General features: G+C 44.7%; 1 protein-coding gene across 2 annotated transcripts in view; it reads right to left on the bottom strand.

Annotated features, from left to right (window-relative positions):
* The window catches only part of LOC135394000 (cell adhesion molecule Dscam1-like), a 206,016-nt gene extending 192,462 nt beyond the window's left edge, over positions 1-13,554 (bottom strand). For both annotated transcript variants that reach the window (XM_064624419.1, XM_064624418.1), the window contains exon 1: positions 13,170-13,554. In XM_064624419.1, the coding sequence (XP_064480489.1) occupies positions 13,170-13,230 (61 nt within the window). In that variant the 5' untranslated portion in view covers positions 13,231-13,554. The remainder of the gene's footprint in view (positions 1-13,169) is intronic.
* Between the last annotated feature and the right edge of the window lie 1,613 nt (positions 13,555-15,167).

Here is a 15,167-nt window from a genome sequence, read left to right as displayed (position 1 = left end):
AAGGACAGACGCAACGCGAAGTCTCTTTTTGAGACTTCGTGTTGTGTCTGTCCTTTCGTGTACCCTAGTCTCGAGGTTTTACATTATGCATCATCTTCACCAGCTCGCTTGCTTCCTAGCCATTTTTTCATTGGAATATGTGTGTTCGAGATATTGTCGTGGCCACTGTTAACCAATCTCCCGTTTCCGTGGCCTCGCTCCGATAAGACCTCGACTATCGGGTAACAGTGAAAACAGGAACTGTACCGGTCGATTGTCATTTTGGGGATGGCCGGGTGCTGGCACGGTATCACTTGCTGACAACACGTGTGAAAAAAATATAGAAAAATCAGAGAAATCCCAAGCAGCACAATGTACTGAAAGCCGGGTGCAATAGGGGTGGACGGGTAGGTGGAAGGCCTTGAACAGACTCGTGACACTAAAGAACATTGATAAGACACATACCGTCCACCCCTATTGCACTCGACTTTCAGTACATTGTGCTGCTTGGGAAACGGCTGAAGCGCAATGAAAGAAGACCGCTTATCTGAAACTTTCCTGAATGATTTCCTGCGGCTTCTTTCATTGCATTTCTGCGGCTTCTGCATTTCAAAGTCGAGTGCAATAGGGGTGGACGGTAGGTGGAACGCCTTGAACACACTCGTGAAACTAAAGAAAATTTTTGAAGACACATACCGTCCACCCCTATTGCACTCGACGTTCAGTACATTGTGCTGCTTGGGTTGTTCTTACAGGTGTTATCAATAAACGATACATACCTGCAACCGACCATACCCAAAGTGACGGTCGAGCGGTTCATTGCTATTTCCACGGTTCTCCGGTAGTCGGGCGCTTATCGGAGGGAGGCCACGGAAACGGGAGATTCTCAGGCTGACGCATACAATGAGACGAACACAACGCAGGTCTCAAGGTGTCGAGGAACATGAACAATTCCCGGCGCTGTCTGGCTTTTTCGACGACTGCCGTATTTCAATACGCAAACAGTTTTCTTACTGCGTTTGCCGCGTAACACACAAAGCCATCACTGCCGACGGTGCGGTGTTTACAGCAGAAGACGCTCCAGCGCTCATCAGGGAAGTCATCGGGACCGTTTAGAGGAACTCGTTAAAACTAACATTCCATATAAGGATCTATAACGGGGCATGTCGCGTTAAATTCTTTTAACGTAGATGCCCTCCCTACTTTTGCTTTCGTTTAGGCAAAGTCACACGTTCAAGGTACTTGGCTGTGCCAGACACGCTCCATGAATCTCGTGCCATCTCAAGCGCGTCTTCGAACTTTTCGGGCTACATTAGCCATCGCCTGTTGTCTGGCGTGACTCCTTCATCCACTGTTACTTTCCTTTTCTTTTCGCTCTCAAGCATCGTTTATCGAGAGCAGAAATCTTTCGCAACTACACTCTGTCATGTAGGGCTTTAGAGGGTACCGGAAAAACAGAGTGGCGACGAAGAAGCAATGTATATACTGCTCTTCTAAAGCTCGATGATTGATACTGGGAGGAAAGCAATACTTTTCTTCGGAGATGATATACTTCTCTAAAAATTGCTTCGGGATTTATCTCAAAGTTCCGCTCCGCGTTGTACCTTAATTCTTCCTGCGTGTCCTTCTATTTCTCGTAACTTTTTTTTTTCTTTTCATTGTGTGTTAGACAGAGCGCAGATTTTCAGCTCGTGCATCAAATCTTTCATTCTTCATGTCATCTTCTCTCGTCTTCCGCTGTGCTGTGCACGTTAAAGCGTGTAGCTAATGAACCTCTACCCGAGAAACGTCATCATGACGTTGGTAGACAGACTGAAACCGAAACAATTTGGAAGGGGAGGGCTGGGTTGCGCGAATGGGCACATGTTCGCTGCCTCCTATTGAAAAGTATGGCTGAAGGCCGCTTCAGGGACAATCGTAATCTTCTCAAGACCGCGGCTTTCGGGCGCGACCTTGGCCGCCCCTAGCTTCAAGCACAGTTCATCTCTACCAAACTGGTGGCGCTGTCGAACACTATGACGTCATTTGTTTGCAAAGAGGGAAAGGTCTATTACGTTGTGTGCAAGTATAATGACGCTATTATACGTTTTGTAACTAATTGGCTTTATTAATGATGTCACTCCTTCACAGGAGCTCTGTCAATAGGTGAACAGAAGCGTGTTAACGGCAGGTCATTATATGTAAAAGAATGAATGGCAGCCGAAAAGTACAGCTGTAGCCACGACCTTTCAACTTTGGACGACAAATTCTGAGAGTTTGTCGTCCGTCGTTCTTGTTCCGTGTCTCTCGGTCCCCTACCATGGGTCTATACTAGCTTACCTGCGCCCTGTCCCTTCTTTCTCTAGCAGAGCCAGCGATATATGGAACAAATGAACGTAGAACGCCATAGCGACTTCACACACCATCACATCACATCACCATCACATACATGTCAGCATGAGGTGCCACCTCCTCAAACAGTGACGACGCGTGCATTGTTCCATTTGTCCCTTTAGCACAGGACATCAGACTTACCAGCCTATGCAGTGCGGCACAACTAAGGCTTAGTGTGTTAAGCTGAACTCGGCCAGCTGCTTCTGTTCCTGATACTGTAACTATTGGCTCCGAGATCGAACGGTGTCGGCGCGCTGCCGAGAAAGGTGTACTACCGTAGTGTGGATGCGTCGTCTGCTTTTACACGTTTATTCCGAATTCCATGCAGTGCATGGAGCATTGAGGAACCGAACAGTATTATACCATCGCGGCACAAGTGATCCTCCGGTGAATATGCACAAGAATTACGGAAAGGAACCAGCAACACCGAACATACCAAAGTGCATGATGTGCATGATGAAAGTGCTAAATGACAGTCGCGCAGATCGTGATATCGCCGTTTGAGTGTGCTAACCCTGCTGTCATTGCTGTTGACGTCATCATATCTTGTAGTTCTGATGTTTTTTTGTTCTTTGCATTAAATTTCGTCAGTTGAGAGTAAGCTGTTTCTGTTGTCGTGTCTCCTACTTTGTCCGACGTCCCCCTTGGCAGCCTAAACTAGTAGTAGTAAACACCGAACATCAGGCCGCATGTTATCTATACAAGAAAGGTGACGGTGTCGCCCCCTATCCTATAGGTCGATCTCGCAGCGAATAGAGCGGGGACAGACTGTGAAACCATTCTTGTCGCGCCCATACGTGTTTACTGACGTTCATTATCTCCATGCGCATTTTTATGCGAGCCAAGCGTCACAAAGGACTTCCGTTACACCTTTCTCCAACTTTCCATTTTTCGGCTATTCTCATCCTGATCCTTCCCTTTCATCCTGAATAGATAAAACTCCTGCCACTTTGCGGTGATAGACGCGCAACAACAAGCTGTCTCATACTTCGCAACTACGTCAATTGCAACGACACAATACAGGCGCACGAAGATACATAACATTCCGAGCTACGGCAAACGCTTGGTACACACATTTCGTGTGAGGCACGATGATAATAATACTTCCCTCTCTCGTCGTTCTTCTTTTTTTTTTCTGTCCGCGCACTTTTTCAATAGGTTCGTTTAATCTACGACGAGTGACACGGGTTATTACAGACAATATATATACAACGGGGAGAAGCCGAACAAAATGCTTCAGCGGAGAACAACTGGGACGTCGTCATTTTATGGGAGAGACGGGTACCAGAAGGAGAGGCCACGTCGGCCATTTATTCTGTGGGCGGGAATAAGTTGGACTTGGTGAGCGGAAAGGAGGGTGAACGGTGCGGAAAGAACAGGGAAGAATGTCAAAGAACGGGGGGAAAAGAGAGGAATGAAAGGGTGACGTAGTAGCGGCCACTCGGCGAGGGCCCTAAATTGTAGGGTTTGAACACTTCGTGCAGAGTGCATAGAGAGAGATTTTTGCCCTTGTTTTTACGCTTCTTGAGAAAGCGGCGACGGAAGAGACAGTGGTGAGTGCATCGTAAACGAGAAAGGCTCGGGTGATGGATGGATGCTTGGATGCCGGGGTTATCGAAGAGGTCGAGAGCGTACAAGATTGCTGGGTGGTCCCGTTCCCGATACAATTTTAGTTTGATGGAAGTGTGAGACTTGCCCGTGTTCACACGTTGAGAGAAATTTAAGAAAATAAAGCGCAATGTGTCTCTAACCGCCATAAAGGAGTATACCTCTCGAAGTGCTACGTAACTCTTCGGCGTTTACTCGGGTGCACAAACCGTAAAGACCTTTGAACAGGCGTACGGAATGAAAATATTTATTCACAGCATCATGGCAGATACTGATGCGAAACGTTGATTTGTACTCATTCACGAGACAGAATATTATGACGATTTCACGATGTTAGCCTATATGATTGACCGTCAACCAGTACATAATTCTCGAGGTACAGGAATCAAAGCGAAAACGGCTTTTCCTTTGTCTCCAGTGCGTAGGGCCGATGGACACGTATGATGGTCCGATAGACGGACGGGGATAGGGCACGTAGGTACATGAAAACTGCGCTAATAATGGCATTGGTTCATTTCTTGCATATTTTTTATTCTGAAGACATCGTGTACGTTCTTGCAGGGTTGTATGGACTTGCTTATTCGAATTATGCAGTGAATGCATCCAGTACCCTTTGGCCGTTGACGGTTCACGAACCGTAGTATACCACCAGCAAAGTTAATAGAAATTCCTACATTTAGTTTGCATTCCTATTTCAGTTCAATAATAATAATAAACTTTATTTTTCGTCAGATGCGCATAAACAACCCGAAGGACTGGGAAATGGATGTTCATTGTCTTCTCACGCTGTCTTTGCTGAAAACCATCGTCTCAAATAGCGAATCCCCTTTTGGGACGGAGACGAGGGCAGTCGTTCTACCGCCCCGCGCCACGTTCTTCTACAGAAACCTTTTTGTTATATACGCTGTCAGGGAACACGGATCACCATGCTGAACTGCGTGCGTGTCAGAGCAAGTTCTTCGGAGTGCCTTGGTAAGATGGAACAAACGTCGTCTCCACATTAAGGAACTGCTTGAAATCAGGTCACCCAACAATGTAGTTTCCTTCCTTGACGTCATCCATCAAGGTCCTTGAAAATCGTTCCTCCCTCTAGAAATGAAGTAGACGTGTTTGTTCTCTCTAAGCACCTGGAGTAATCGATCGAACACTTAGAGTTAGGAGAGCCTTTGTGTGGTCTCTTCAAACACACACACACACACAAAATTGCCAGATTGGTTTTTCTGCTCGCAGAGTGGTCATTGTGAAGGTGCTTGCATCTGAGTTGTTAGCGGGAATGTTTTACGCAACGTCTTATGTTATTCACTGCTTACACTGTACATATCATCAAGTTGATGTAATACATTTTCTTTATATATATATATATATAAAAGTAAAATAATAAGACGTGGACGACAGATTACAGGAAAGTTAACACAAACTAATTTATTCAGTGGGTACATTAACACATAGATTATAAAAGAACGGTCGACGTTTCGACAGTGGCACTGTCTTCGTCAGGACTGTGTCGGTTCAGGACACACAGGCGTCAGGACACTGTCTTCGTCAGGTATGTATATATATATAGAGAGAGATACTCATGGAACGATGCGGCAGCACCAGAGGCCACGTGTTTCGCCGTGTTTGCGGCTCGTCAGCCCTGGGTAGCTGCGCATATATATACATATATCTTATATAGGTAGGTACCAGTTCGTGTGGCCGAGTGGTTAGCTTGCTGGCCATGTCACGTCGAGAAATGGAGGGACCCGGGTTCGAATCCCGGTGCTGGCTGTGCTGTCTCGGTTTTTTTCCTGGGTTTTACTCATGCGCTGTCAGACATATGTCAGTACAGCTCCCTTAGAAGTCGGACCAAGGCGCACATTCCCCCAGAGCGCGTTAGTCGTGACGTTGCTCACCTTCTTAAGGACGCCTAAAGCACAGCAGCAGAGCTCTTACATTGCGTACTCACAATGCCGAGGTGTGTGCCTCCAAAAGCAATAACAAGTGCGCGCATCCCACACATAAAAAAAAAAAAAAACAGCAGCGATAAGCCTTCGAAACAAAGGCCTTTAACGGAATACGTACTCGGATGGACAAAACTCATCTCCCGTTCCTCCTACTGCCAAAACCATGACTCACTTCCTCCTCTCCACTTCCAAACTATTCCGTTTCCGAAGCGGACGACATTGCACCGCCATTAGCAAACTTCCCGAAACACGGCATTCTATAGCACCACGCTGCCCAAACTAGTCTATCACAGGCGGAGACCTGGAAAGACTGCCGCCATTAAGAACATTGTTTTCGGCGACGCGCGCGTTCCCGCCATATTTAGCATTATAGGGTTTTCGCGTCCCTTTGTCGCGGGGTAACGTTGGAATGCATCATTGTCGTCACCAGCGCATAGCGTCAGTGGCTGTCGTGGATCGTTACTTTCGATTAGAAGAAACCGCTTTGGCCCAGCGGTCCTGCAATTAGGGGGAGGAGGAAGGCAATGGTCTTCTAGTGGAATGGAAGGGAAGGAAAAGAACAAAAGGGAACTGAAAGGATGTCTTGGGACCACCTGTTCTGTATGGCATCGCGGGCGGAAGGCAGAATGCGCTGCGCGCGGGAAAGGTACCCATCATAGGCGCAACGTAGATCTTGAAAGGACGTAAAACGTATATATTCGGGTTACTTAGCGTTATTCAGTCACGGGGTCAGCAATGCTTTTTATTTGCGGTGTGATGGGGAAACTCGGCACCTCTTGTTTTTGACTATTGCGTCAGCATCGTGCATTAATGCTTGTGCAATTGTAAAGATGTGGTGTTCGTTTGTTATACTGTGATATTATAACTTTGAGCTATACAGTGTCATCACAGAAAGCGCCTGTCGCGGACGTATGTTGACATGGTTCTCTCGCGACGTGAAGCTCCGAATTATTATGATCAATTAATTACCCCAACAACAAATATTAATAATTACGCATGTTGTAATGAACATGGGCAGGTTTGTCCGCGACAACATACACAGGAGAACATTATGGGTGATTTTAAACTTTACCATGGCGAACACCTTTAGGGGTGTTCCTCTGGACATCCTTTCAAAAAGAGTGTTGTTTCGGGGAAACACCCTTCCGGTACGGATGCTACTACTAATAATAATTATTAAAACTGTCCAAAATGTATGTTGTTCTGTAATTTATTGTTATGTTGTTAAAATCGCATTGACTGCTTGTAGAGGACCAGGTTCCTCGTCAGAGATCCTAATCCCTTTTGTACCTGGCCCTCATTTCACTTGGAAATAAAGAAAATGAAAATGAAGGGGAACAAGAATAGATGCCAGTCTAGTGCGCTATGCTGCATTGCTACCTCCCCTGTTGTTCTTGTGACGTGCGTGGCAAATCCCCGACACCGGCGCTGGGAGAAATTTTACCTCGTGCAAAGCCCGGATCAGAACAGCGATCTTGAGCACAGCAAGCTGACAGAACCGACTGAACTACCGAAACTCGCGCGTTGGTCCTATAATTTATAGGATATCCGTCCTACGAGAGAATTAGTACGAAATTTGCATGGAACAAGCATATAAGACTGTCAGTGCAGGTGAAGTGGCATCCACAACGAAACCCTGATACTTAGGGGACACATAACGACACCGACTGTGTTGTTTATTTGTCCCCTCAATCTCAGGGCTCCGTTATGGATATTTGTCTCCACCCGCTCGCGTCTGTTTCCTCACTGATCCATCCGATTTTGTTCCTTTCATAAATTAAGAACTCTCTTGTGGGCACAGGTTGTTCCCCTCAGATACAGCAACTTGAAAACTGTGAGGTATTGAATGCAGGCCTGCTGTACATAAAAAACCAGTATATGTAACTGCCTGAGCGGCGATACTCTCCTCTGCAAGGCGTCACAGTCCGTTGCTGCTCGATCTGCAACGCTGCAGAACTGCAAGTGTAGACCACCTATGGTAGTGACTAAGTTATCCGTCGTGCTACTAATCGTGTCACTACTAAAGCTACTAAAGCGTATAGTTTTAATTTAAACCCCTCAGAGTCCACATATATACCATGACAGCGGCCTTAGCTATGAATACGTTCCAAAACCTCAATCCCATTCCTTATATTCAAATGCTGATTGCAACAAACATGGGAATTCAGACATTCGCAGACAGTAACACAGTCATAAGGCGTTTTTAGGATGTTATTAGGGTGCGTTTCTAACGTACACCCATTTTACACTCATAAAACTCCCACGTAGTTTCACAAGGATGCAGCGACGGGTGTAACTGAAATAAAAGCGTTGTGTTATCCACAAATTACACCCCTTTTACACGCTAAAGGGTGCAAAAAGATTTACTGTGATACGTATCTTGAGATACTTTCGTTTCAACGTAAGAATAAAACGAAGCCGCACCAAGTTCAGGGAACTCGTTCTTATCGGTGGGTGCGTCGCACTGCAGGTCAATCAGAACCATTTGTTATTCATCGGGAACGTTGTCAACAACTGCGGAAAACGGCGAACCGAAAACCTCCGTTTGAAGCTTCATTTTCAGTCGAAGAATCTTTGCTCGAATTCGCTTGGGAGATCACAGGAACAGTCCGAGAACAGGAAGGAGAACAGTCCGTTTCTGATGGCATTGAATTGAAGGTACCAATATTACATATCGGCCATGTCAGGTTTGCTCAGAAATTTTGGTAGGAATGTATTAGTAATATCAACCAAGTAAAAATCAGAAGAAAGGACAGGCTTAGAGAGTCATCAGCGAAGACGACGAAAGCAGCACAGAGACTTTTTACAGAGACGTCCTGATTAAAAGTTGTTCATGATTAGGGATTGGCCAACTGAATCCGCGAATCCTAGGCAGGGATTCGAGATTCGAGAATCCCAATCTCAGCGAATCGAATCTTTCGAATTCACCAACCACGTTTGTTTGTTTCTTTTTAAAATTGATACATCAGCGGGAAGCCTGACTGACTGAATCTGAAGGGCCCCGGGGCGTGTCAAAACCACAAGATAAAGCTCCGACTTTACAAGTTTAAAACTAACATGGTTTTGCTTTTGATTGTTTCTTAGTTTTATAGAAAAAATTCAGACTCGAGAAGTTCTTTCCTCTGAAGAAGAAGTAAATTTCCTGTGGCGAATGAACAACATGTTAAATAAATTACACTTAGGATGAAGTATATGGGTATGCTTTCCCCTGAAAATGAAGTATTTTCTAATTTGTTTTCTATTCAACAAATATATCGAATTCTACTTAAAAACACCCTTAAGCAGAAGTGGTTTTTCCGTGGCTTTTCAAGCTTTTTTTTTTATTATAATAAAGGATTCGAAAGATTCGATGTTCGTAAGATTCGTGGATTCGCATTCTAATTATGATCAAAGGTTGAAGGTTTGACGTTCCCTGGCTGTCTGTGTTAATTTTGTCATCAGAGAGTCATCGGCTGTTAGAGGTAGCAGTTTTCTATCACTAACACAAGATAAACTGCACGAGTACAGAGCTCAATGAGGACGCCACGACCGTTCCTAGAGCATGGGCCGAATATTTAGTTTTATTTTTACTCGGGGGCCACGCGGGCCACATAGCAATCCCAGGCGGGCCGCCCTTCGGCACCCCTACTATAGAGGGTGCTACTAAACTGTGACCAAGTCCTTTTATAGGAAAGCTGTCGATGCGCATATATATTACGTAAAAAACAGCAATTCATATTGCGAATGCTAAGGGGAGATCATTAACGTCATACGACAGTCTGAACACATACAACTTAGAGGACCTACTGTCCATGACGGAAGGGAGTTGCCTCAGGACAGAAACCGCCGATATTTCGAACAGAGACTGTTCTTCTTCTGGGCACCGTGCTCATCATTGGCATGGTATTTAAAGGGTTAGGTGTGACGTGTTTAAAGGTTCATGCGAATTGTGGGTCAACAGCCCGGAGGGAAGAAAGGTTCCGTACGGGCTTTTACGGCCGGAGTGAACGGCTGCTTTGTTAGAGTGTGGAGGGGATTATGTGAACGCAGTGATCTAGGCTAGGCTAGGCTAGCCTAGATCACTGCGTTCACATAATCCCCTCCAGAAGAAGAACAGTCTCTGTTCGAAATATCGGCGGCTTCTGTCCTGAGGCAACTCCCTTCCTACATTCTACCGGTTCGCTGGATTTCTACCCATCTACTGTCCATGACGGTTCATTTTAGCATTGTGTGCTGCACATCAATTGTGATTGTTTATGTGATTCATTTTCGGCATGTACTTTCAGTTTGTCTTTAGCCTCTTTCTTTGATGTACATCTTTTTCTTGCTATTCCACCACATTTTCGTCTTTTTTTTTCTTCTTTCTTTTCCGTCTTTCTGGGAAATAACGAGTTCAGGGGGGTATGCTTTTATGCATTGGAATCTAATTCCTTGCCTCGATGAGTGAGGTAGGAGTCAAGCCCGTGTAAACTATAAGAGTTCCATTTTTTGTGATTGTGAGGAGAGTTTATATCGGCTTTGCAATGCACATAGCCACCAGCGATGATTCTTTGAGACTTATCGCTTAAGATCAGCCTCTAGAAAGCAATTGTGTGTGGTAGGAAAATTTAATACGGCGTGGAACACTCAGGGCGTGGACAGCGCCTCGAGAACAGTATTTACAATCTATGAGCTATGAAGGGCGATATATGCATTGCTACGCTTCATGAAACGAGAGGTGAGATATGCACTATTTACACTCGATGAAGCATGAGACGAGTGATGTGAAATGAAAGAGAGGTACTGTTCATGGAGGGACACCTTGGACAGATACGGAGCCCCCTTGCACCAAAAGCGAAGGGTGGACCGCCACCGCTGTAGAAATTCGTCGCCGCCGAGAGCAAAGAGCTCTCGTTGTAAGTTATTAGCCACAAGAATGCGCAGTGCTGCAAAAACAATTCTAAGAAAAAATGTCGCGTCTCCAGGGTTATTCTACTTAGCATCCTAATTTGCGGGTGACATCATAGCGCATATGTTGGAGACATATAATAATTAATTTGGAGGTACCACACGAGTAGATAACGCAAAAGCGAAATCTCCAGAGGAGAACAAAAACACTATATGTAAAGAGAGAGCGTCGGCGCGCGGTTCCGTGCAGAGAAAATTCTAACTCTTATCAGTCTTCTTAGTTGCCATTCAGTGGCTTTTTTGAAGGGGGCCATCGAAAGAAAACAGAAAAGAAAATCCAAATCAATAACTTCAAAAATGCCTCTGAGCGACAACGCTAATGCAGGACATTAAACGCAATTTCAAGCTCCTTTGGACGAACGTTTCGCAAGAGCCTCGGTACTCCTTATAAAATCATGAGAAGCATCGGCGAAAGAACTGCTTTCAGGACTCACTTGCCAAAGAGAATTTCCTATGATGGTCTAATGAGGTTCCAGGCAGCACCATTTCTGTTACAATCAATGAAACCAGAGGACAAGCAAAAAAAGTAGTGGAAATGAATCACAATATCGAATCTACTACTGATCTAATGAGTGACCTGAAAAAGCCAGGTAATGCAGTTAATGAATGGAGTTCGCAGTCTAGGGGATGTTTGTTACCTTCACGTGCAGTGTTCACTTAATAACCGTGAATGATCAGTTAGTTGAGGTGCGCAGGCTAGCAAGTTTGGAGTTCGTGTAATATGATGCCTGTGTACACCGCTTGTTTATCTTTTCTTCTTGATTTTTTTTGGTCACTTATTTCTCTTCTTTCCTATTCCTATTACGAGGACTGGAGTAACCAACCCTCTTCGACTGATTTTTTTTTTCTTTCACCACACCAAACCAATGAATGGGCCCAGTGCACGGTGAACGACATTGTGAATAAATTCAGCTTTGGGTAATGTTCTTCTGGATAATTTTTACGTATTTGTTAATTATTAAGCCATATTCTGAACGTTCCGCTTGTAAAGTAAAGTTAGCGGAGTCCTGATCTGCTGAAAAAATACATCAATTTCATTGTTTTCGTAAAAGATGCCTATCATTAAATAATGCATGTTTTATGCATCAAGTGATATGGAGCAGTCCTTACCATTCGTCTCAAAGGCAGTCCTTAGGCACGTGCTCAATAAACACATCAGCAACATATGTGTGACTACCAGGATATGCAATAGTTTCTGACGCTTATGGTTAGGTTTCTGTCAACGAAACCATCCATCACCTCTAGCTAGAGACCCAAGAAAGATGTCAATAATCAGCGGTAACCTGCACAGGTGGTCTGGAGGAAAATGTAGTACTTTCTGACTCCTCAGGAGGAATTCAGTCGGCTTCTCGATACATTTTCATGAGCGAAATGTTCTGTTGGAGTGAGTCAGGAATGATTCATTCAACAGTCTTCTTGGTTGGTGTTTCGGACAGTAGAGATGAACTGTAGTAGATCAACAGCGTTTCGCTCGGGGTATTGGCTACTTTTTGACCTGGGGCCTTTCTCTTTACTTTCTGCTACCTCACCACTCAATTTTCCTTGTGTCCAATGGACATCTTAGAGCTTTTAAGAAACTCATTACGTTCGCATTTCCCCATCTCTACCAAAAACCGCTTCATGATCGTAGTAACGAAATTGGTGAGGAACGATTAACTCAAGAGTATATAACTAACGCATAGAACTAATAATAGAACTAATGCATTTGGGAAAGTGAAAATGTTGGAGCAGCTGAACTCGTCATCAGTGATGGCATAATTGATTTCTTAGATCTGATTGTAATCAAGTCTAGCGCACCGTTAAGGCAGACAGATGTAATGCAGATGTAGTACGGCGCTAAGAGGAACGAAGAAAAAAAATATTTACTCATATCGCTCCGTAAAAAAAATAACCATTTTAGTTGAGATGTAGGTTTCTCGAATTTCTGCATTTTTCGCCCTATAGTCACAATAGTAATAAAAGCTAATGGTTCGCTAGATCTCGTATGTATGCACCATAAATTATGCGGCTGTGGTCAATATAGCGCTGCCACATTTTGCACCAGCATAGTGGTGTGAGTAAAGGTGATGGCAGCATGACATTCTAGAGTGTTCCCTTCCGGTGTCGCACCTGGCCCGTGAATTGATTTTTTTCTTACTACAGTCAATCAACCAACGGTATCGCAAGTGCCAACCGCAGCGCCTACTACGACACTATTCCGCAACCAAGGAATGCCTCAATAACAACGTCACCCGTTCTAGTTTCCTCAACAAGTCCGCCTTTACAAACAAACGTCTTCCATTACACCGGCCTGCGACATCGGTTACAGCGATGCATCGCTATAGCGAATTTCTCACTTACCAATACTAATTACAACGAAGAACGTCCGCACCGACAGCACCACTCCGTTCGGAGGTGACATGAGGGACTAGACCCGCACTGAGCGGTGACCGCTGGACCAATCAGACGCACGTTGCACGACACTGCATAACAACCAAGCCATCACTCAAATCCACTTCTTGTTTATCGCAAACAGTTTTGTAACTTCACACACTACAAGTTGCGAACAACACGGTTACGCAGAAACGTCAACCTTTCACGCTAGCAGACGACACATCATTCCTCATGTTCAGAAACCGCAACATGGCACAACGTGGCGAACCTCGAAGCTCCGAAATTAACGACCGCGAACGTGGCATGGTTATTTGAAAGAGGGAGCAGCCACAGTGTGGCCCTCCGCTTCCAAACCTCGTTTCGAGTCGTCTGCTCCAAAAATCGACGCCAGTGCACGATCACGTGACTCACGGGATCCCCTGGCGGAGAGGACGCGAAGCGGGGCGCGGAGGAGAGAACTCGAGTTATGTACAATAAAAAGAAAACGGAACGTGGAAGAAGGCTTGTTATCGAGGTGTATAAATGGAGCGGGTAGTAGAGAGCAGGTTTTAAATCGTTTCGGCAAAGAAAAGTTACAACTTTTTGTTGCCCGCTGCGCGTCCAAAAGAGAGAGAGAGAGAAATAATGCTCGTTTTTCCATCCACTATCAGTACTCGCACCAAAGAGCTGTAATGAAAAGAAAGGGGGCGTTTCGGCTCTCTCTTTTGCTCAGTTTCCTTCTAGCGTTCGGCAGAAAAAGGCAAAACATGTCAGATTTCCAGCTGCGTGTACGTACTTTCTGTTGTTACTTCTCTCGCGATGCTGGTACAATGCCGTATTGATCGCATTACGAGTGGGCGCAAGAGCACCTTCATCAGCAGGTTGCGAAGGTGGAGTTTGTTGCACTCCTGGCGCGCAGGTGATAACTGGCAGAGATGCAGAGGTTGTTAACAATTGTAACCTAGCGCTGCAGAGGGCGATTTTTACTGCATGTTTCCTTTCTATATTATTTATTTGTATTTATTTGTCTCAATTACACAGATAAGCAGACATGACTGTGGGGGAGCCAAAAAGCAGCACAGGCTGCTTGACCAGGGCGCCACCCCACTACACTAGTACTCATGTCGACAAGCAGACAATGAAGAAATATATACATGAACAGATATCAATCTTCACATCAACAATCATATCAAACACCACATTAACAAATATCAAACTCCATACGAACAGGACAGTGGTAGCGCGGATTTACACGAAGACTAAAAAAGAAAAATTTTAATGAATAACGTAGAGGGAACGATAGCGATTTAGGATACGAGAGAGGACATAGGACACCGATTGTTGACCATAGTTGGTTCTACATTTGGGTTGGTTCTACATTTGGGTAATCTAAGTCTCTGACTGTGGCGAGAACGTTCTGCATCGTGCTCTACCGTGAATAGTGGCCACATGAGTCTGTTATTTTGATTTATCGCTAAGAGATAGGTTTTTAATAAGAAATAATCATAAAGGTGAGTTGCTTTCAAGGTTACGAACAAGCGCTGTGTATGGCTCTTGTATGTATGTATTATTTGTTTTAAATACAAATTGCGTGTCGCCAACAGTAGCCGCGCTGAAAAACTACTTCGTGCAAATGCCCATAGAATAAGACACGGTTGCTGGTACATTGCTGACAGAAAGTTGTTGGATTTGATGCAGAGATACATTGTTGTCTCCATCAGATTTTGAAGCACGAAACGTCCCGAAATATACATCACTGCCACGTTCTAAATGCGCATGATTATATATACATCATACTTGGATGTGTTCAACCCAATGTAAAATGATTCTCGTCGTAGGAAATCCTCGGAAAATGCTGGAACTGATGTCAGTTGGCATTTACCCAACATGAAAGGAGCTGTCGAACACGAAAGCATTTTTGTCTCTGGACTTTTCCGTTACCCAACAATCACACGCAACTAACGTACACGATACTAACTATTTTTT

Source organism: Ornithodoros turicata, chromosome 5, assembly GCF_037126465.1.
Source record: "Ornithodoros turicata isolate Travis chromosome 5, ASM3712646v1, whole genome shotgun sequence".
Lineage (NCBI taxonomy): Eukaryota > Metazoa > Arthropoda > Arachnida > Ixodida > Argasidae > Ornithodoros > Ornithodoros turicata.
Note: the sequence above shows the minus strand (reverse complement) of the source record. Positions and strands in the feature narration are given on the sequence as shown.